Source organism: Pelmatolapia mariae, linkage group LG16_19 (genome assembly GCF_036321145.2).
Source record: "Pelmatolapia mariae isolate MD_Pm_ZW linkage group LG16_19, Pm_UMD_F_2, whole genome shotgun sequence".
NCBI classification, from domain to species: Eukaryota; Metazoa; Chordata; class Actinopteri; order Cichliformes; family Cichlidae; genus Pelmatolapia; species Pelmatolapia mariae.
In genome coordinates this window covers 33,659,072-33,683,522 of record NC_086241.1, presented here as the reverse complement: position 1 = coordinate 33,683,522, position 24,451 = coordinate 33,659,072, and the positions used below count along the sequence as shown (strand labels likewise).

At 39.9% G+C, this 24,451-nt stretch overlaps 1 protein-coding gene across 7 annotated transcripts in view; it reads right to left on the bottom strand.

Moving 5' to 3' along the window:
- Positions 1 to 2,310: 2,310 nt before the first annotated feature.
- itgb2 (integrin, beta 2) overlaps positions 2,311 to 24,451 on the bottom strand; it is a 43,322-nt gene continuing 21,181 nt past the window's right edge. For all 7 annotated transcript variants that reach the window (XM_063498538.2, XM_065472098.1, XM_063498540.2 and 4 more), the window contains 6 exons: positions 12,751 to 12,947; positions 9,480 to 9,712; positions 8,365 to 8,584; positions 8,027 to 8,238; positions 7,385 to 7,551; positions 2,311 to 2,851 (listed from right to left, as the gene is read on the bottom strand). In XM_063498538.2, the coding sequence (XP_063354608.1) occupies positions 2,783 to 2,851; positions 7,385 to 7,551; positions 8,027 to 8,238; positions 8,365 to 8,584; positions 9,480 to 9,712; positions 12,751 to 12,947 (1,098 nt within the window). In that variant the 3' untranslated portion in view covers positions 2,311 to 2,782. The remainder of the gene's footprint in view (positions 2,852 to 7,384; positions 7,552 to 8,026; positions 8,239 to 8,364; positions 8,585 to 9,479; positions 9,713 to 12,750; positions 12,948 to 24,451) is intronic.

Below are 24,451 nucleotides of genomic sequence, written 5' to 3'. Positions count from 1 at the left end.
TTGCGTCTTGGGTCCTCCTTCCTCCAACACCACACGGCTCGCCTCAGCAGCCGTGACAATATGAGTGTTATTTATTTTAACTGTCATAAACAGGATGTGATGAGTGATAATAATAACAACTGTATTGTATTAAAACATTCACAGCAGGTGTGATATCCGGTCTTTAAGTGATGACCTGATGAATCCTGTTTTTGGGTCCAAACTACTCTGCATTTATTAAGGCTGTTGTGTTTTTAACATGTTTTAATGTTTTGTATCTTGTTCTATTTCATCTAAACAAGCCCCTAAAACAGTCAGTGATCACTGTCGGCTTCTCTCGGTTTTTATCATCACTGTTCATTTTAAAGCAAATTTTTTAAACCCTTACGATGTAGCTACAGCCCAGCCCATGCAGCAGTATATTAATGACTAACCTCGTATTGTGGATGGATTATCTCAGTTGTTCTCCTGACTGAAGTTTGGTCCGTTTACGGCATCCTGTTGTGCAACTGCATTTGTCCCTAACCATCGGGCACCGCTAGCTATCACGTAGCACATCATTATATACCAGCTAGTCCAACTTCAGTAACCCTACAAACGTCACTACTGTTTAGTTTTCTGACTTCATTTAGGTTGGAAATGATAGCAGAGCTGTACGTTTTAATTTTTGCTGTGGCGGTTAAGCTGCTGGATTTTTGGCTTCACAACCCTCCTTCATGGTTCGTGCACGTCAAAGCTCAGTTTGCTTTCGTGGGCGTTTCAGCCAACGACATGAAATACCATCATGTTATGGCCTCGCTGGATCCGCTGTCAACCCGACGCGTGATGACCCTCCTCCGTGATGCCCCCATCCAGGGGGGATCCCAGGGAAATACACCGCTCTCAAGGTGCTGCTGCCGCGGTGCAACTTCGTCTCTGATGCAGAGCAGGCTGAGAAACTCCTCTCTCGGGCCTGGGTGATGGTACCACTCTCGATGGAGCTCATGGAGAGCACGCGGTCTTTGCTAGGAATGGATGAGGCGGATTCCTCTTCACTCACCTCTTCCTCCAACAGTTGTCGGCTCCTGCGTGAGCTGGCTGCGAAGGATTATTGCTCATTCACATAAAAACCAGATCGCATTCTCCTGGCTACTAGGAGCTTCACCATCCAGGTAATAGTTCGACGACATCTGCCGCGCCCCCATCAATTCTCCCGGGGGCCTCCGACTCATTGATGGTGGCTGGGAACGCGGCACCGCGGAAAAGGGCATTTGGCACTGCAGCACAGCGTTGTCTGCCACCTTGCAGTTTTAAGGTCCAGGGAAACGAGCCCAACAGCACTCTGTTGCGGTCGCAGTGCTGGCGATAAAGAAAGGGCGCTCTTCATAGAGGACTCATGCTTGGACAGACGTTTTCTGGTTGACTCCGGCTGCCAGAAGAGCCGTTAAACCCCGAAGAAGAAGAAGCCGTCTCTGGTATCGTAGCTGGGTCCAAATTCAGGGGCCGCATCCTTCGGAGGCCGCATTTGTAGGCAAATTACGTTACAGCGATGCAACGAAGGCTGTCCAAATTCGAAGACGCCTCCAAATGCGGCCCACAAATGTGTCCTTCATTTCCTCAGATTTGAAGGATGGGTCGGGTGTATCCTTCGTGGCCCAACCTATCCCAGGATTTATAGCGCATCCCAGCCAATTCCAGTTTCCAACAATGGCGGCAGCTAGTTAGTTTTAATATTAATCTTTCTGGGTCACAAAATAAAATTTTAAGATATTTTCTGGTGAGAATGTAGATGTGTAAACTTCAAATATCTGCTCGGTTTATCAAGACACCACATATTTTCAAAAGCTACTCACATTAAACATGATATAAGTCACTTAGATAACTTAAAAATGATATTGTTTGGCTTTTTTCAGTGTTTTACTTGTTCCTGAGTAAATCTGAAATTAAAGTTACAGTTTTTACACAGCTGAATAAATGTCAAACAGAAAACTGATTAAACACAAGTGTGAGATGCTCGACAGTTTACTCCAGTGTCCTGTTATATTTTAGATAGTAAGTAGCAGACGGCTAAGTTTATTAGACTCCACCGACGCAATCTGCAAATTTCATTAAAAGTTTAATAAACTATCATCTTGTCTTTCTTTTTAGTTAGCACATACCTTAAGCACTTCAAGCTGTAAGCTAATGATAGTTTTATAAGAGCAGATGCTGCTGGTGCAATAAGCTGTATGTTTTATAACCAATGGATGCATGATCTGATTAGTCGACTAATCGCAAAAATAATCGGTGACTAGTCGACTATCAAAATAATCGTTTGTGGGAGCCCTAGTAATTATACACACAGTCACAGTATAAAACCAAAAACTTATTTTTTTATTACCAATTTTCAACATCAATATTATGTGAAATATCATGGTTTTATTACCAAAACTGCACAAATTTATTGTTTAGATTGCAGAAAAACAGAAACAAGCATCACTACCTTGGATGTTTTATCAGTTTTCTGATAATTCAGTGGAGAAAACGTGTATGTCTATTTATTGATCGATAGATACACATATAGATACACGGATATATAGTATTACATACAGTATGAAATAAATTTCAAAAAAATCATTTCTGAAAAAATAAACAAGCAAAAGTGCATAATTGTTGGACTATGATACAATTAACAGCATTCACAAATAAGAAAGCAAAGAAGTCTATATTAATACCAGTAAATGCAGCCATTAGCAAATATGTGCATATTCTTAACCTGTGAGCATTAGAAAGAGTCAGACATAACTTGGATAACTGTCTGTTGTGTGTACTGCAACAATAGCCCTCAGTCTCCACCAGTGAATGTAGGATTGGCCACAGTGGTGGTGGCGGTCTGGAACAGTGGATTGTCAGCCTGTAACAGAGAGAGCCGAGTAATGAGAAAGAGATACTTCCATCTGTATCTTAATCTTTTTTATTCATCGTGACTTGAATTTTCAAAGTAAGTTGAAGTAAGCTTAAATCATTATAATACGATACACAGGTTGATCCCAATATGCTGGACATGTGCTCATCTTCTAATTTCAGTCACTTTTAACTTTACAAATTTTCAAACCCTGTTAATCTCAAAGAAGTGACTGCTACTGTGCATCAGTGAGTCACAGCTACATTCACTGTACTGCTGCCAGAGCAAACACAATCCTTTTCAATGCTTAAACTAATAAAGCCTACAGACTGGTTGGCAACCCCCCAGAGAAAAATGAGTTGTGAACTGCTGACCAAACTGTACTGAAATTGAAAAAGTGCATTGCAACCAGAAAAAGACAATGTTTGCTTTCAGAGTAAAAGATTTGCCTGACCACTAACCCTAACCCTCAGAAGGAACAACTTTTATTTTGATGACAAAAATTGTCTGTTTACACTTCTGTTTGCCCAGTTGTTTATTTCTTGCTTGAACTTGCAGTGCTTGCTTGCAGTGCTCCCATTACTCGCTACAGGAGCTGACTGTCTGGGATTTTGAATCCATGTAATAGTCATTCTGACAGGTATTAGCTCTCGGGGTTTGTTCAAAATCACTACCCTTTCAGCTTGTTCATGGCCAAAAGTGGCCACCAACAGATTAGGTCTGTAATTTTTATTATTTTTATGGTTTTTTTGCCATTTTTTTGCATTAAGCTTTTAAGTAACTTCAGTTCTTTTCATAAATATAAAATAATTATTACTTTTTAAATTTTTAACCCTTTAAACACCAGTTTGTTTGTCCACTGCACAAAGCTGGAAGACAACCTCAAATCTCGCAATTTTATATAATTGCATTGCTACTGAAATTTCTTGTATTATTAATAGTAGAGTCTGGGACATGTAATTGATTCACATCAACATTGATTATAATGCATTGTTATTTTTGTGCAGGGAGAGCACAAACATAAAAACTCCCTCTCAGCTTGTTCGTGGCCAAAAATGGCCACCCCTTGTTTACATTTACAAAATGCTATAAAATTCATATATATTAAGAAAAAATTCCACTTTTTTTGACTTGATTTTTTAGATTAGCATCAGTGCTGTTCATGAAAATCAAAATTTCATTCAAATTCAGAATTTTAACCCTTTAAATACCAGTTAGATCACATAATCCTAGGAACTCATAAATGGAAAAAATCATAAAACCCACTTTTTTTCCAAATAAAACATGCCATCTGATTTATTTTCTAACCATGATGGAGGTTAGATGTATAGCAATAATTAACAGTATCAATGACTTTTAAACATCTTTGTTTTTTTGTGCAGTGACAGAAAAACAGAAAAACTCCCTCTCAGCTTGTTCGTGGCCAAAAATGGCCACCCCTTGTTTACATTTACAAAATGCTATAAAATTCATATATATTAAGAAAAATTTCCACTTTTTTGACATGATTTTTTAGATTAGCATCAGTGCTGTTCATCAATACCACAATTTCATTCAAATTCAGAATTTTAACCCTTTAAATACCAGTTAAATCACATAATTTTAATGATTTACATAGGGATAAAAGCATAAAATCCCCATTTTTTCCTAAATAATACATGCAAACTGATTTATTTTCTAACCATGATGGAGGTTAGATGCATAGCAATAAAAAACAGTATCATTGAGTTTTATGCATCTTTGTTTTTTTTTTGCAGTGACAGAAAAACAAAAAAAATCCCTCTCAGCTTGTTCGTGGCCAAAAATGGCCACCCCCTGTTTATGTTTACAAAATACTATAAAATTAATATATATTAAAACATTTTTCTACATTCATTGACTTGATTTTTTAAATTAGCACCGGTCCTAGTCATGAAAACCAAAATATAATTCAAATTCAGATATTATACCCTTTGAATACCAGTCAGATGATGTATTATTACTACGCTTTTGGGGGGAAAATAGTAATAAAGTTCCCCTTTTTTTAGCATATGAATGAGGAAACCTAATATTTTTTTTTATCATCATTGCAGGTCAGTAACAGTAAAAATGATTTATTTTTACTTTTTTTTAAGGGGGGGGGGGGGGGGGGGAGTTTGAATGAATGGCCAAAAAGAAAATCACAAATGGTGTGTTAGTGGCCAGAAAGGCAATTTAATGACCAAATAACCACTGAAATGACCAATAAAATGATCAAAATTTATATTCCAGTGTGTGCTTCTGTGTGCATCCTCATTAGCAGCAAGATGTACTAACCACAGTAGAGTGGTTTTTGTAGGCACACTTTCTACACCTGGTGCAAGGGGCTGCTGTTCCAATCCTGGAGGTGCACCTATTGCACCTTCTCATTTTGTTGGTGAGGTGTGGGTTTTACTCTGGTTCAGACTACTGTATCTTGAGATCAATGTCAGAAGTGGCTGAGAATCAGGGACAAGGGTGTCTTGCAGTTGTTGAGGTCACCAGCATGTGCCCCAGCTCTTCCAGGATCACTCTTCATTTGTAGGTTGTAGAGGACTCCCCCACTTCAGTGAAGTTGTTTCCAGCAGGACAAAGGCATCGTATCCCAAGACATCCAGGAGATTGGAGAAAAGAGCCAGCAGCCATCAGTTAGTTTTCCTTCAACAACTCGAGGTGCCAACATCCTCTCTAAGTTATCCAAGCAATATTTGTGCCTATTGTAGTCCAGGATTGCTTCTTGCTTTCACGCATCCTTTATTCCCCATCACTGACTGGTTCCTTGTGTGTTGCTGTCAAAAGAAGCACATTCCTCCGTTGCTTTGGCATGTGGGATATCGCCGTGGTAGTTTTGATGAAGCCAAAGACAGACAACAAAATCTTCCTCTGTTGCAACTGGAGGAACTGGGGAGGAAGCTCTGGGTTGTTTCCCCTGTGCCAGTTTTCATCTGAGGAGGTCCTCTGCCAAGGTGGCCGAAGGAAAGACGTTGTCCTCGGAGCTCCTCCGTCAGTTGGAGTCTGAACCCCATGCCATTTTTTACTTCCTGAGAACTTCCAGTGTTGTCATCCAACATGCTATGTATTGCTTTATCCTGGTGTAGGCTTACAGCTCCACTTCATCTATAATCCTCCAATCCTCACACCTTCGCCTCCCGTGCAGGTTTGTAAGGGTTCACAGCAGCTAAAAGATCTCCTTTGTTATAAAAAAGTCAAAAGTAGATCTCAGGCTGCTAATGCAGGGAACTGCATACAGGGTGAGCCCTGGTTTGATACCAGTGGGTACTGGATTGTAGAGCAGTCTCTCTTCAGTAGTGGGACCCACATGGTTTTCCTTTCATGAGGGATCCACTCAGTCACCGGCTACTCGGTCTCAGAAAATGCTCCTATGTTCTTTTCCATCAGCTGCTCGGCCTCCACCTCCATGCCCCCCAACCCCAATCCTCCGCCAAAGAAGAGGATTCAGGCACTGGCTAGTACTCATCATCAGTGGTGATACAGTCAGCCTCTTTGGAGATTGTCCCCTCATCTTCTGGAGAGGAAGTTTCTTCATCTTGGGCAGATGTCTTCTCTTCAAGGGCAGAGGGCTGCTTGCTGTCCTTGCTCTCTGACCAGATCATATAGACAGTGCTTGAAGCAGTGATGATCTAATTGCCATATTGCCAGAATAAATGATCTGGAAGCTGTTAGGCTTACTTACAGCAGTAGCTCTGTCTGCACCTGCATAAACTCCAGGACACGTTTACAAACAGTGTTTGTTGTTGTTTGCGCTGCAGCTGCAGTTTTGAACTCTGCAAAATGTCCTGTGATTGGGGTTTTTTTTGTTTTTGTTTCTAGAGTTAATATTTTGGGTATGGTATCTTTTTATGAAAAATACAAGAGTAAAAGTGCTTTTAACATGTGCTTCAAAGCTAAGTTTGACTGGGAACCTCAAAGCTCAATAGCCTGCATCGACAGAAATTCGCTGCAGCCTATGTAATGTTTGATGCGTCATTATTTATTCCAGTCTATCTTGCAAATACATGTTTGTGCTGCAATGTCATGCACAAACACAAACTATTAGATCCTTAAGATCAAACCTATGTCAAAATTGTTTCATTATTTTGGTCCATTGGAGTGTGGTAGGCCATCAAAGGCCGCTACTAGAAACTCTGAATATTACATGAAATTGCTTGCTTGGCCAAAAATGGGTAAATGATGTAATTTGGTAAAAAACATTAAAAACTAAAATTTTCATGTGTTGAGTTTAGAATTAAAGCAATTTTACCTAAATCGCATGATATAGTACTGTCAATAACAAGGACTCAAAAAAGGTGGTTATAATGGGTTTCAATTGGCCAAAAATGGCTCTATCGTGGCCATTTTTGACCAATTGAAACCCAGAGAGTTTTAGTTGACTGAAATGTTGTATCTGAATTACATGAATCAAGCAAACAAAAATAACCAACACAACACAACACAACACACAACACAGTCACTGTCCAAAGAGACCAATCTGAAATGTGTGACAGCTATTTCTGTTTGCACAAATAACTCAGAATGATGTCTCACCTCTGCCCATCTGGCCTTCTTCTTTTCATTCTCAAACTTCCTGAACTCTTTCAGGTCTTTCATGTAGAGGAGTAATTTAATAAGCATCAGCAGCAGAATGCCGATGAGGGCCACAGCTGCGATGGAGCCTCCGATGATAGCTATGACATCAGGCGGTTTTGGACAATCTACAGAGTTACAAATTAGACAAGTCTGAACACTGAGCTGTAAATGAATGAAATGTAGAAAATGGAAACACAGACATTATATGATGAGGATCAGATTTGACTGGCGATTGAGTTTGATGATTCATAGAAATAACTGTCCCAATAAGTGCTTGGAGGGGTTTCAAGATGGCTACTGAGTGGCAAGTTGTGCTTCTATCAGGGCTTTGAATCTATGTCTGCTGACTCTTCTTAGCCATGCTAGCACAGGTAGCTCTATGAAGCAGGTTGGGCTCACAGAGTTGATTTAAAAGCTGTTGATGGATAAACAGACATTAACTTTTTTGGCCTGCAAGGTCCTAATGTCCCTCAGTCAGCACATCCCAGCCCTGTGCTGATCCTCAGTGTGTGCAGTGTGACAGCACAGTTATCACTGCAATGAATCAGTGAAACTGTTAATAAATTAAAATTGTTTTTTGTCTTTTCATCAACATCCTACCTCGTTGCTTCATAATTTCAGCCTCGTAGTTATCCTCTCCAACCAACTGAACCAGCTTAAATGTCATCCAGCATCCCTCGCTGTCTTTCTGCCGACAGTCCTTGGATGAAAAGGTGAACTTTTCCACTATTTTAGAAGAAATGGTCTTACAAGCCTGACTACAGTTTTTTTTAAAGGGACCTGATTCAAAGCCGAGGCATTCAATGCAGTTCCTGAAAACACAATTACATGTATTAGTTCAAAATTCAAAGTCAAAGGTTTTGTTTTATTGCTTTACTACACAAAACAGTGAACACCACGTTTAGAGGAAAAGCTCAGTGGAATTAAGAAATCCTTACACTTTGGTCTGGCACGGGTCAGTGCAGCCAGGACATTCCAGGCAGTGAGGACGCTGATATCCTCCTTTACATTCACACTGATTGCACTTGCAGATCCCTCTGCCATTGCAAACACTATTGTTTACGGTACGGCAGGCCTCGTCAGAGGTCTTGCACTGACAGGCAGAGCCTTCAAAGCCAGGATTACATTCACATTTTCCACACTTGCATTTACCTTTTCCTGCAAATAGTAAGAACAAAATACATTTTTTGCAGCAGGGAGTCTGTGCCACATGACAACCAAGAGCATAAAGAACATCACCAGCAAGAGACAAAGCCTCTCCCAATGCCTGTGGGTTCACCACATAAAGCACAACCTGACTGGAAACCCACACACACGTTCCACAGCACCGTCTGATTACTTTTGAACCCAAAAACTTTGGGCAAAGTTGTAAACCTATTCAAATTACCACAGAGGCACAGCACTTTTAAGATAACATCTATTATTTTGTTCCAAACCAAACGGGCTAAAAGTAGAACTCAGTTTATTTGTATGGATTTTAGGAGCATAGTGGAATAATCACAGTGGAATAATCACAGTGGAATAAGAGATGGTTGGTGAGGTTAAGATGATGTTCAAATTAAAGACCTGTAATGGAGTGAGTGTGAGCATGTCCACACATTTAGAAAGGTGTGAGGCCATTGTGAAACACTTTTTCCATCATGGCAGCACGATGGTGCTGTCCTGAGTTTGATTTCACCACTTTTCTCTTTGTCTGTGAGGGTTCTCTCTGGATACTCCAACTTCCTCCCACAGTCCAAAGACTTGCAGTTAGTGGGGTTAGGTTAATTGTTCATGTTAAATTGCCCTTAGGTGTGAATGTGAGTGTGAATGGTTGTCTGTCTCTGTGTGTTAGCCCTGCGACAGACTGGCGACCTGTGATAGGTGTACCCTGTGATAGGCTCCAGCCCCTCTGTGACCCTAACAGGAATAAGTGGAAGAGGATGGATGGGTGGATGTTTCCATCATAAAAATGTTTGCACAAGAAAACAAAGTAACAAAGTAACTTATTTTACTTTTTTATCTTGTTTTGATATAATTAGACCTTCTTTTGAGGAGATTACTGCAAACCTACCTCCACATTGTTGGTTCTGAAACTTCTCACAGTGGTCATCGTCACATTCACAGTAGGGTCCATAGTATTGGCTTCCACTATCTGTGTTGTGGCACTCGCACCGGCCACACACACAGTCTCCTCGACCCTCACACTCAGTGCCATTATCCTTCTGACAGGATGCTCTCAGGGTGTGCTCGTCTTTGTCCCCAATTTTGCAGTTACAGAACTGACCAACGTGACCATCTTTGCACCTAAATAAAGAAAAAATTAGAAAAATACATCAAAAATTTGAACATTAATAAATAACAGAAAATAAAATTTGCCACAAAAATATTTGTTCACTTCCAAAAATTAATACTGATGAATCTGTTAACTGTCCTATCATATGAATCATACACATTATGAAAGACAGCCATTATTAATACATAGATGACTCTATTCAACACACCACAGCACACAAACCATTTCTAAAACTACAAACACGTTCACAATTTTACACCTTTGATCTTGCCAGTAATGCTTGTGTGTTATTAACATCCTACAATACTCACCAAAAGACTCAAAAACAACACAAACTTCCACAAATCTACTACAAACTGAACCTGGGAACAATATGCTTATTTGCACACCTCAGTCATATAGGTATTGAATATATCTAAATTATATATATATATATTATATATATATTTGCACATTTTGTTTATTTGTTATTTATTTGTTATTTGTTATTAGCCATGAGGGCAGTGAAGACAGGCAGACGATGAAGAGAAGAGAGTTCCTGTGTCTAACACTTCTTCCTCTTATTTCTGGTCGGACAACTTGGAGGCCAGTCAGTTAAATAGACCTTTATTTGTTGTTGGCAACATAAGACCACACAAACCAGGTCTCCACGGCTCTACTCAGTCCATACATACATGTGTGGGGACAGGTAGGCGTTGGCACCAGACCGTTACAATGGTAAGGTCTCTCTCTGAACAGATTGCTCGGCTGCAATGGCTGCCACTGCACTCACACACACACAAACCCCGTTTCTCAATATGCGTACTTGTGCGTACTTGCGTTCTCGTGTACTCGTGATACGTCATCAGTCGGAGACCAAGTACTGTTCCAATTCGAAGTACGCATCAAGCCGAGAACGCGAAAAAGTCCCGGATGTGTTCTCGCTCCGCCCGTTTTATCGAGCATGCATCGGTGGTGACTTGTGTGGACTTGGTACAGCTAAATATCCCAGAATGCATTTCGTCCAAAACTCAACAGCGGACTCCCGGCACATCGTTTTCAACCCCCCGCTCGCGGTCTTCTCACTACTCAGGTTAAAGAAACCCCAGCAGCTGTCTATAGTATTGAGTGTCCACTAAAATAAAAATAGAAGCGTTCCAACATCTCACCTGCTTGTTTTTATTAAGGTATGTACACGTATGTACATGTACACTATTTTTATTAATAGAGGTTTCACTACTGAGGTTAAAAATGATATATAAGTCACTTAGATCACTTCTAAATGTTAATGTTTGGTTTATTTCAGTGTTTTATTTGTCCCTGAGTAAACCGGTTTGGCTGTGATTAAAGTTAAGCTTCATAACATGTTACTCACAGTTAAATTAAGAGGGGACGGCAGTAGAAACTCCGGACCTGTGACATCATCATGTACGCTGGTGTTCCAATTGTACAAATCGCGAGTCCGTGCTCGCGTTCTCGGCGAGTCCGTACTCCCATGCGTTCTCGGCCAGTACGTACTCGCCGAGAACGCGAGTACGTACTCGCGTACTTGAGAATTGAGAAACGGCCTAGGAGACTCCCACAACTACTACAATAGTAGGGCAACCCCCCCCCCTAGTGGTGCAATAACACAATAAGGGTTGTTACAAGGGTTCTCTTCCACTAAACCTCAACACCTCAAAAACATGAAAGTTTTCATAAGACCTGACTTCCTGTCCCTCACACTGCTAAACATTTACGCAGATAAGCCTAGAACTAAGTCAGAAGTGTTTATCCATGTGCTTGTCAGTGCAAAGCAGCTCATTGTGGATGGTGCAACTTCCAATTAGTTATTAGTTGTATGATTCCTCTTGTGGCTACTGTGAAACTGTGTTTTACTTCATGTCCATCAACCTGGTCAGCTCTTCTAAACAGTCCAGCTTCTTCTTCTTTATAACTCTGTCTGCGCATTTTCTCTTATTTAGAAACATTGCTGTAAAGAATTCTCTTGTAATGGTCACACACAAACTGACCTTTTCTCTTTTTAACTTAATCTACCAAGTAAGTTTTTATCCCTCAGCTGTAAAGGCTGATCGGGTATCGCCTTCACCCCAGTGTGGATACCGAAGTTTGTGAATGCAATAACTTGAGAACAAGGCGACGAAGGACTTTCTAATTGATACCATAGGTGCATCGACTAAAAATCTCAAATAACTTTGAATCCCGCTGACCATGACCTCAAGGTCAGCGGTCAAGTTTTCTAAAAATCTTCTGAATGAGATAGCTTGAGAAAAAAAGCAGTGTAGGATATTGAAATTAATAACATTGGTGCTTTATCAATAGGAAAGCTACAAAACTTGTGACAATTTAGCTGAAAGTTTCAAATCTATGTACTTCCTCTTTTCCAAAGATCTCCAGTGGGCCAGATCAGAGTCTTTGCTTTTCCAATTCTAGCCTCCGGTCCTTATGTTTGACACCCCTCTTGTAGGCTCTTTAACTTACAATAAAAAGTGTGTTGAGGCCACTGTTGTTGGGATTTGGTGCTATGTGAATAAAACTCTTTGAATATTGTGAACTGAAAGGGACACTGACCCCTACATCTCTTCTTCGCTATCTTTAGAAAATGTGGTGTGTGATGGGAGAAGATAGCCAATCACACGTCTTTTCAGACCAGGACAGAGAAGTACAAAGAGCAACAAAGTCTTTTGTGTGAAGACAAAGGACTGCCTTGACCTGTATTTATGATATCTGACATGAGTTGAGACTGATCACAGATGCTGGTGACAGAGAAGAAGCAAAGCTCTAATCCCAGGTTGTGTTTGAATTATCCACTAGAAGGCTGCCAATCTCTACTTCAGACAGATGCAGTGATTTACTGAACTAAAGAAAGGAGCATTACTTACAGTGTAAAGCAGCTCTGGTTGTCGGCATTAACAGAAAAATAAATGTGACCATTCTTACATGTTTAAACAAATGACTGACGCTGGTACTTTTCTGGCAGACAGAGCAGGCTGCAAGCAGCTTGGACAACATTTAAGTGGATTCAATAACATTTTCAGTCGACACCAAAACACTGAGAATCAAAGCTTACCTACAAATACCACAGCTGATGCTTCCACTCATATTGCAGTGTGGATGGGGGTCAAGAATGGGTCCAGCAGTGTCACATTGGCACTTACATGTGGTATTTATGGTCACTGTCAGCGTGTCTTTAATGCCCCGTGGACTGATGGTAAAGAACTTGTTCTCCATACACGTGTCTGCGGTCACCGTAATTTCAAAAATAACCTGGAATGGGAATTCAGGTGTTGTGAGTCACAAGTTCATATAGTATAACAATACACTAAACGGGTCAAAACAAGAGATTCACTTTGTATAACAGTATACAGTGGTCCCTTGCTATAACGCGGTTCACCTTTTGCGGCCTCGCTGTTTCGCAGATTTTTTTGTGTGCAATTTTGCATGCAGTAGTTTTTTTTTGTTTGTTTGTTTTAAACAGCGCATTGTGTTCTGCGTCCTGATTGGCTGTAGACTATTGTCAATCGATCTCGTGCCATATCTCCTGTACAGTACAGAACGCGTTCAGCTTGTCAAATTTACATAAATCTTAGTTCGCTAGCAGTGTGACTCTGAAGTGCTGTATGTTTGTAAGTTTTCTCCCCAACAAACACAACAAGGTCAACGAAACGTTGTCACCTGCGGGAGCCTTTGGTTTCATTCTATAATACTGGACTTATGTTTCTACAAGGTTTGAACTTTGTGTTTAAACAAGAGAGAAAAGTGTGAAAATGTTCGTGCCTGTCTGAGAAAAGTGTATAAAGTGTGTACTGAGGGGTTTTACAGCCTTAAAACATCTATAATAATTGTAAAAAATAAAGTTGGCCACTTCGCCGATTTCACTTATCGTGGGTTATTTTTAGAATGTAACTCCAGCAATAAACAAGGGACCACTGTACTGGACATGTTGCTCTGTTGTTCAAAACTCACAACAACAGTTTTCTTAAATAAGAAACATGTCACCTTAGACTGCACCTGCATTTTCAATTATCTGAACCTGAAGTCGGGTGTCTACTACGGCAGCTCACTAATATTTACCTAATTTAATATTATTTATATAATACAGGGTTCTAGAGTGCGACTAATTTGGTCACAAATGCGACCAAATTTTTCAATGGTGCGACTAAAAAAAAACTCTGCAACTCTCCGTGTGGTCAACAACAGACACACATTATGCCCCTATCGTGGTCTAAACCAATCAGAGATAGTCAGGGGCGGGACCTCTCTGATTGGCCGTGGTCCAGTTGAAAGTGCAGTTGGAAGAGGGTGGTGAGTAGCTTGAATAAAGCGATATCGATTCATTAAATCCTGAATCGACTTTTAAAATATAACTGTGTTTTGCCAGAAACGCCAGATTCTCAGATTAAAGTTCACAAAACTATTTACACAATCACCAAACAGCAAATGAGAGCAGGTACACGGATTCCACACAAAGACGTAAACACAGAGCGGACCCGACGCATCAGAATCAGCTTTGTCTTTCTCGGCTTTCTCACCCGACGGCCCGTAGATGGACACGCCGTCGGGGCTCACCGATTCTGATGCATTGGGTCCGCTCTGTGTTTACATTTTTTGCGCTCGATTCTGAGCTGCAGGTTTTGTCTCTCTTCAACCAAAATTCACCGAGCCAGCAGCAAAAGAAGCAGCAAACTACGCTTCACATTTGATAAATGTTGTCATGAATTCCCTCTTACTTTTGCTGTTTTGCTTCCACCACGATAAAAATCACACTTCATGCACAGCTCTCTCTCTCTCTCTCCGTACTTCAAGAACAGTTTCCCATCTCAAATCTCTGTTTTCTGCATTATTCATTCGCTTATTACCCACCAGTCTACCGTTGTTTACAGCGCTGTCGGCTGCTGTTTGTCACTTAAATGACCTCGGACAAGAAAGCCTAATTTCTGCTGTTCAATACTGAAGAAATTTAAACTTTTTAAAATTATGCAAAATTGCAGAATATTTTTAAGGTTATCTGCTATAAAAAGCCAGGCCAGGAAAATATCCTTCATGTTTTTCTGTTTTATTCTCAGTTATTTTGACACAAAGGCATCTGCTGTGACGCTTACACCTCTGATAAAGTCTCACAGTATCAGTACTGATAAATGATCAGAATTATAATATTTCTGACTGTCTGAGGCACAATAGAATCGAATCAGGACTTTGAGAACCAGAATCGAATGGATTATAGAAATCAGTGATGATACCCAGCCCTAGTGAGCAGCCTAGGCCCGACAGAAGTGGATGTAGCTGTGGGTAATAAGAAAAGATGAAAAGAACTATTGATAACTTTTTTGTTAAGTTACGCCTGATCCGTCTGAAATTCATAGGCAGTGCTTTGACACGGAGCCATCAATCTCTCAACGCTGAAAAAGCACAGTGTATCCAGAAAACACATTATATGCTGCGATAAATGCACTGCCCAAGTGTCCCCTCTACCCACGGCCTTTCAGCAGCATGCAGCAGCAAACAGGTAGTCAGAGGAGGCCGAGATGATGATTAAGTTTAACATTTTCTACAATATTGACAAAGCACTTTAAGTACAAGATTGTTAGTTAATCATTTACAAATGAATATTGTCTGTATGGACTGCAATTCCCCCCGCCCAAAAAGTGCACATGTAAAACTGCGGTGCTAAGCGATGCGGTTGAAAAATTTGAGTGCGCCTAACTTTTGTGCCGGTGTGCCTAACTTTCTAAAGTTAGGCGCACCGGTGCAACCGTGGCAAAAAGTTAGTCTAGAGCCCTGTAATATATCAATGATACCTAAAGAGCTGTGTATACATTTTTAAACATTACTGGCTCTCAGCATTTGGCTGTTCTGCCCACGTGGTCTAAAGCTTGCAGGTACATGCACTAGTTTGGTTTTCAACTTGAATTAAACTATCTTGTTAAGAGTCAGCCCACCCATATCATGGTACTCAGTATTAGAATGATACTGGTCATCTGGACCACTTTAATAAAGAGTGACTACCTAAGTTACTCTTCATGAGTGTTATGGTGTAGATGGATACTAGGGGTGCAATGATACACAAAATTCACGGTTCGGTTCGATACTTTGGTGTCACGGTTCGATATTTTTTCGATACAAAAAAGATGTTCATGCTTTTTTAATTTGTCATTTATTAAAATTATAAATATTTATTTTAACTCAAAAGTACAGTTTTTAAATTTAATGTTGCTGAAACGACAAAGTAATAAAAAATAAAGATCTGATGGAGAAATCCCTCATCGTTGGAAAAGAGAGTTTATTACAGAGAAATGGCTCTTTCCAAAATAAAAGCTATTCTATACTTCTTCTGTATGGAGGACCACAAGAGCCACGCGCATCGAAATAAAAATTTCTGTGCTTTAATAATGAATTGTAGAATAAATTCTGCAATTGTAAATTCATTTTTGAATTCCAATTTAATAAACTGCATTTCAAAATCCTTTTTCCAATTGCATTTCAAAATCCTTTTTCCAATTGCACTTTAATAAACTGCATTTTAAAATCCTTTTTTCAGTTGCACTTTAATAAACTGCAGTTCAAAATCCTTTTTCCACTTGCAATTTAATAAACTGCAGTTCAAAATCCTTTTTCCACCTGCAATTTAATAAACTGCAGTTCAAAATCCTTTTTCCACTTGCAATTTAATAAACTGCAGTTCAAAATCCTTTTTCCACTTGCAATTTAATAAACTGCAGTTCAAAATCCATTTCCCTTTCCTGTTCGCTCCGGGATTAGCTGCTGGATTAGCTCCTGGATTAGCTGCTGGGTTAGCTCTTCGATTAACAACTTGCTGGAGGCTATTCAAATTCGCCACACCGTGGGATGTAAGGAGCTCTCTGATTGGTTGGTCAGACACAGGCTGTCTGCCCCTGGATTTTTCTAGCTCATAGCTTCTCCCTGCTACGAAGCGTGTGTGCTTGTACAAAGGCCGTTCAGCATCGGGATTTACACTCGGCTCGACACGGATATGTGAAGAATGAAGGGACCCTGCAGCGAAACGGAGAGCCAACCTCTGACTGAGTGCCTGTCTACACAGTCTGACCACCTGTTGAAGGTAAGGCGCTAACGTGGCTAACGCTAGCATCACCGCACGTAGCCCCGTTATCTTAAGATCATCTTAGCTAATGAAAGTTTTACGTCGCAGCTGTACGAGCTCGCTACGTGTTTTGTAAGCTGCTGTGCTCTTCACAAATAAAGCTGGAAGCAGCTCAGACTGTTAGAACCAGCACTGAGCCCCGTTACATTTATACAGTGTTAGAGCAATGGCTGCAGCCTACAGCCTTTAAACTAGCGATTACAATGCTGACAGTAAACTCGTCAGTCCAGATGTTACCACATTACTCTATGGTACTTAGAGTTAAAACAACTGAGACAGGCTGATTAAAATAACAGCTGTCAGTTCTCTCATTCCTTATATCAAGACTGGAGATCACACTACTGATTTCAGTTCATTTAATATGTGAGTGCACAGATTCATTCTCAACTGGACATAAATGATGATCAAAGGTTGTATATATGATGAATTCATCAAATCCCAGCCTCTAACACAGTGCGCTGAATCTTAGCTTTGAATGTCCAGTATATTCTAATCAGTGCAATGTAAGCATTCACTGAACCTATAGTATCTACACCTGTGTGGCAAATGTGTGGTAAAGATACAGATAATGAAATTTAATTATTAATACAATATACATCATGAAAAATGAAAGCTGAAATTGATTCAGTTTAGTACTTTTCTCTGTATGCTCTGTGATTATAAAGGCCTTAAATTCTGTGATATATACTGTAAATGATTTTCACAGAGGTCTTAAAGTACTTAAATCACTGCTGATAGTCTGGTTGTTTATATTTTCACGTTTTTGTGTCTGTAGGGCTGTTGGATGACGATTTGGACTCCTCTGGGAGATGAGGACACACCCATACCTGTTCCATACTGCAGCCATTGATGGTGTTACAGCTCTGAGTCAGCTTTGGGCCATCAGACGCACACACTGGAAAACCAGCACCTGGACTTCATGCAGGAGAGACAGCCTCAGTGATGGACTCTGCATCCTCTACTTTACCTCTAATCTCTTTCTTCTTTAACACACAATTAAAATCACTCCAAAAGAGTGTAAACTTACTGAGGAAGTCTCTAACTTGTACACATTTGTACTTTTACTTGTTTTATGAGTTATTTTTAAGAAGAGTGAAGTTATTCACATAAAGTTGTTATTCTTCTGTATTTATTCTTTTGTATCATGTACCACAGTCATACTGTGGTACATGATACACAAAAAACTTTACAGACCTGGTGAATTGGAGAAAACAAAGATCTCACACACACACACACACACACACACACACACACATATATATATATATATATATATATATATATATATATATATATATATATATATATATATATATCTCATTCAGCTTCAGCAGTATTTCTATTCATCTTATGAATTCCAGTCTAATGTCAATTCACTGAGTTCAGTTTTGGTCTTAAACTCCAGAGAATACCACCTGGTTCAACAATCTTTTTATCTGATTATTGGCAAAATGTTTTCTTCTTTCAGAAGAAAACATTCTTCTGAAAGAAGAAAACATTTTGGGCTCAATTTCAGCCTCAGGCAAAATTGAGCCCAAAGAAACAACAACAAAGTTTAGTTCCTCTGGATTTTCCATGGAAAATTGTTTTATCACTCATCCAGGTGACTTCTCCAGTGTCACGGATGAGTGATGAATGTATCTCCCACTGGAAACCATTGTGTCCAGTTAAAGTCAATCGACTTTTTTTAAGGAGAGTTGTTAGATGCTGTGCTCATGAGGACAATGGGTTTTAACTTGCAGCACAACACAAAGCTGCCATACTGGATCAACGATCAAAACACTTAATTGAGCAGAATTAAGGCAAAATGTAATATCCTCATGATGACACATCACACACGACCCAGCATTGTTCTAAGAATGCAAACTTTCTTATTGGAAGTTTCCACAGCTGCCAGAAAGGGACAGATTTCTGGCTGGTCTTAATGAGTGGTCGTTGCTCTCTCGTTTTCTCTGGAATTGCTGCACAGAGGATGTAACACCCATGATAAGCACTGAGGTTTGTGTCCTTGTCAGAAATCAGCAATACTCAGCTTCCAGGTAAGGAAAAGTGGAACCAGAAGATATTCAAATGCATCTCTCCACAGCTGCTGATGAATTCTACAAAAAACAAAGTTTGTTAAAAACATTTGCAGGTGAATCACCACTGATTTATCAGTGACATCCATTTACTCAAAAATTACCGACAAGTGGATAACTAGGATATATATATATATATATATATATATATATATATATATATATACACACATATACACACACACACACACATATACATACATTATATATATATATAATTTCAAAAATGTCCTGTACAAAATGGAACTGTATATGACAAATGTGGTGTGGTGCTTGTGGAATTTTTAACAAGGACCCTACAAAACTTTACAGTACTCATGCTGCCAAACTTTTGACAGCTAGGTGTGCAGTAGGGCTGGGTATCGTCACTGATTTCTAGAATCGATTCATTTCCGATTCACAAGGTCCCGAATCGATTCGATCCACGATTCGATTCAATTCAATTCGATTTGAATCTGGGAAATTTTGACAGTCAGAAATATTATAATTCAGATCAGTACATTGACATATTTTTGTATCTATAAAAAGGAAGCTGACACACGCAAGACTTTATCAAAGGTGTGAGCGTCACAGCAGATGCCTTTGTGTCAAAGTAGCTGAAGATAAAACAGAAAAACATGAAGGTGGTTTTCCTGGCCTGGGATTTTATAAAAATATGTATTTGCAGTACATCAAAAACGAAAGAAAACCAGTGGAAACTTCCAATAAGAAAGTTTGCATTCTTAGAACAATGCTGGGTCGTGTGTGATGTGTCATCATGAGGATATTACATTTTGCCTTAATTCTGCTCAATTAAGTGTTTTGATCGTTGATCCAGTATGGCAGCTTTGTGTTGTGCTGCAAGTTAAAACCCATTGTCCTCATGAGCACAGCATCTAACAACTCTCCTTAAAAAAAGTCGATTGACTTTAACTGGACACAATGGTTTCCAGTGGGAGATACATTCATCACTCATCCGTGACACTGGAGAAGTCACCTGGATGAGTGATAAAACAATTTTCCATGGAAAATCCAGAGGAACTAAACTTTGTTGTTGTTTCTTTGGGCTCAATTTTGCCTGAGGCTGAAATTGAGCCCAAAATGTTTTCTTCTTTCAGAAGAATGTTTTCTTCTGAAAGAAGAAAACATTTTGCCAATAATCAGATAAAAAGATTGTTGAACCAGGTGGTATTCTCTGGAGTTTAAGACCAAAACTGAACTCAGTGAATTGACATTAGACTGGAATTCATAAGATGAATAGAAATACTGCTGAAGCTGAATGAGATATATGTATATACACATACATATATATATATATATATATATATATATATATGTATATGTGTGTGTGTGTGTGTGTGTGTGTGAGATCTTTGTTTTCTCCAATTCACCAGGTCTGTAAAGTTTTTTGTGTATCATGTACCACAGTATGACTGTGGTACATGATACAAAAGAATAAATACAGAAGAATAACAACTTTATGTGAATAACTTTACTCTTCTTAAAAATAACTCATAAAACAAGTAAAAGTACAAATGTGTACAAGTTAGAGACTTCCTCAGTAAGTTTACACTCTTTTGGAGTGATTTTAATTGTGTGTTAAAGAAGAAAGAGATTAGAGGTAAAGTAGAGGATGCAGAGTCCATCACTGAGGCTGTCTCTCCTGCATGAAGTCCAGGTGCTGGTTTTCCAGTGTGTGCGTCTGATGGCCCAAAGCTGACTCAGAGCTGTAACACCATCAATGGCTGCAGTATGGAACAGGTATGGGTGTGTCCTCATCTCCCAGAGGAGTCCAAATCGTCATCAAACAGCCCTACAGACACAAAAACGTGAAAATATAAACAACCAGACTATCAGCAGTGATTTAAGTACTTTAAGACCTCTGTGAAAATCATTTACAGTATATATCACAGAATTTAAGGCCTTTATAATCACTCATTCAATTCAGTTTAGAGAAAAGCACTAAACTGAATCAATTTCAGCTTTCATTTTTCATGATGTATATTGTATTAATAATTAAATTTCATTATCTGTATCTTTACCACACATTTGCCACACAGGTGTAGATACTGTAGGTTCAGTGAATGCTTAAATTGCACTGATTAGAATATACTGGACATTCAAAGCTAAGATTCAGTGCACTGTGTTAGAGGCTGGGATTTGATGAATTCATCATATATACAACCTTTGATCATCATTTATGTCCAGTTGAGAATGAATCTGTGCACTCACATATTAAATGAACTGAAATCAGTAGTGTGATCTCCAGTCTTGATATAAGGAATGAGAGAACTGACAGCTGTTATTTTAATCAGCCTGTCTCAGTTGTTTTAACTCTAAGTACCATAGAGTAATGTGGTAACATCTGGACTGACGAGTTTACTGTCAGCATTGTAATCGCTAGTTTAAAGGCTGTAGGCTGCAGCCATTGCTCTAACACTGTATAAATGTAACAGGGCTCAGTGCTGGTTCTAACAGTCTGAGCTGCTTCCAGCTTTATTTGTGAAGAGCACAGCAGCTTACAAAACACGTAGCGAGCTCGTACAGCTGCGATGTAAAACTTTCATTAGCTAAGATGATCTTAAGATAACGGGGCTACGTGCGGTGATGCTAGCGTTAGCCACGTTAGCACCTTACCTTCAACAGGTGGTCAGACTGTGTAGACAGGCACTCAGTCAGAGGTTGGCTCTCCGTTTCGCTGCAGGGTCCCTTCATTCTTCACATATCCGTGTCGAGCCGAGTGTAAATCCCGACGCTGAACGGCCTTTAGCTATGAGCTAGAAAAATCCAGGCTGGCAGACAGCCTGTGTCTGACCAACCAATCAGAGAGCTCCTTACATCCCACGGTGTGGCGAATTTGAATAGCCTCCAGCAAGTTGTTACCAGGAAAGGGAAATGGATTTTGAACTGCAGTTTATTAAATTGCAAGTGGAAAAAGGATTTTGAACTGCAGTTTATTAAATTGCAAGTGGAAAAAGGATTTTGAACTGCAGTTTATTAAATTGCAAGTGGAAAAAGGATTTTGAAATGCAGTTTATTAAATTGCAAGTGGAAAAAGGATTTTGAACTGCAGTTTATTAAATTGCAAGTGGAAAAAGGATTTTGAACTGCAGTTTATTAAATTGCAGGTGGAAAAAGGATTTTGAACTGCAGTTTATTAAATTGCAAGTGGAAAAAGGATTTTGAACTGCAGTTTATTAAATTGCAGGTGGAAAAAGGATTTTGAACTGCAGTTTATTAAATTGCAGGTGGAAAAAGGATTTTGAACTGCAGTTTATTAAATTGCAAGTGGAAAAAGGATTTTGAACTGCAGTTTATTAAAGTGCAACTGAAAAAAGGATTTTAAAATGCAGTTTATTAAAGTGCAATTGGAAAAAGGATTTTGAAATGCAATTGGAAAAAGGATTTTGAAATGCAGTTTATTAAATTGGAATTCAAAAATGAATTTACAATTGCAGAATTTATTCTACAATTCATTATTAAAGCACATAAATTTTTATTTCGATGCGCGTGGCTCTTGTGGTCCTCCATACTTCTGGGGTATACTCTCAGCAGCATATTAAACATATCAGGTCCCCATAAGGAGAATCATGTGCTAACGGCTGTCTAAATGACACGGGTAAAGTTTGTAGCATGCGTGCTTGTTGTTTTTGTCTGCTTCCACTTGTCTTTGCACTAGGATGATGTCGGAGTAAATGTGCAGTCATATTCATTGTGTTCCCACTAGTGCTGTCAGCGTTAATCTGAAATGACGTTAACGCCACAACACGGCAAATCTCCGTTAACGAGCTACCGCGGATCGCCCCGTGCGTGGGGCTGGACGGCGTCAACACGTTAACGAGCAAACTGCGCTAATACAGTAGTTCCCACCCATGTAATTGAGCATTGCGTGGCACATCCGACATACTGTTATACTTTTGTCACAGCATGGCTGGGTTTGTCCTTAGAGTTTAGGCTGAGGAGTTAGCTTGGTTGGTTTTATTTAAAACAGCCACTTCGAAGGTCAAGTCAAGTCAAGTGGCTTTATTGTCATTTCAATCATGCGCAGTGGTACACTACACAGTACTGTACTGTGTCCCTCCAAGACCATGTTCCTATATATGGCAGTCAATCAACAGGATGACATGAAGTGCAAGTGTGCAAAAATTGCAAGAAAAACAACAACAACAACAACAAAAAACAGTGCAACACCAGACAGAACAGAATGATGGTCGTGTCCAAATTCATGGGCTGCATCCTCCTGAGGACCGGGCCTTCGCAATCTAAGTGGGCCGGGTCCTCAGACGGTCGGGTAGGCCGGAAGTAAACGGCAGTGAAATTGGACGGTCTAGCCTTCTGATTAACGTCACCGCTGTCTCGGTGGAGTTTAATAAACTCGGCCGTCTGCTCCTTGCTATGTAAAATATAACAGTACACTGGCGTAAATTCTCGACCATCTCACACTTCTGTTTAATCAGTTTTCTGTTTGACGTTTAGTCAGCTGTATAAAAACCAAGGAGGAACCCACTCGGGGGATTAATAAAGTTTTATTTTATCTAATCTAATCTAATAACTTTAATCTCAGCCAAACCGATTTACTCACGAACAAACAAAACACTGAAAAAGCCCAACAATAACATTTTTAGGTTGTCTCAGGTACTTATATACTACGTTTAACCCGAGTAGCGAAAGTCCGCGGTGATCTGAAAATGATGTGCCGGGAGTTGTGCCGTTCTCGGCGGCTTCAGTGACCGTCGAGCTCCCAGCTAGCTATCGAGCTGGTGGGTAACAGACGTCTCCGAAAACGTCGAAGCACTTTTCCAAATATGCGATATCTTGATAAACCGAGCAGATATTTGATGTTTACACAGCTACTTTCTCGCCTGAAAATATGTTAAAAGTTTATTTTGTGACCCAGAAAAATTAATAAGAGTAATTTTAAAACGTAGTACCGGCCGCCATTACCGGAAACTAGAGTTTGGCTGGGCCGCGCTATGAATTCTGGGATATGGTGGGCAAAGAAGGATACACCAGACCCATCCTCAAATTCGGAGAAAATGAGGACACATTTGTCGGCTGCATTCGGAGCAGCCTATGAATTTGGACAGCCTTCGGCGCGTCGCTGTGACGTAATCGGTCTACAAATGCGGCCTCAGGAGGAGGCAGCCCATGAATTTGGACACGACCGATACTGACCCAAAGTGCAATAGAAAAGTGCAAGAATGACAGTAGGTTGTGCAAAAAGTGAGCATTTTGCAATAAAGGGCATCTGACAAGGATGTCTTCAGCCCACCTACCATTTAAAGTACTCTCCTAACTAGGTGAAAACTCGGTGGGATCCTGGACTTGGTGAAAAGGTTAAAAATTCCATATCATATCCTTTCAGATCTCCTCAGCAATGTTTGAGGGTCAAAGTATCATTAATGCTAAAGGAGGCCGAGGAGTAACTAAACACCTGACACAATGAGCAGGAAAGTGCAGGACGGACAGGTGAAGAGGACATGCTGCTAGCGAGTCTGCTACGAGCTAAACTAGCAAAACAGTAAAGACACAGTGAGTGAAAACTTTGGCTATAAATTAGCGAGCGAGTACACAGAGAGTGTGCTTCGGATGAA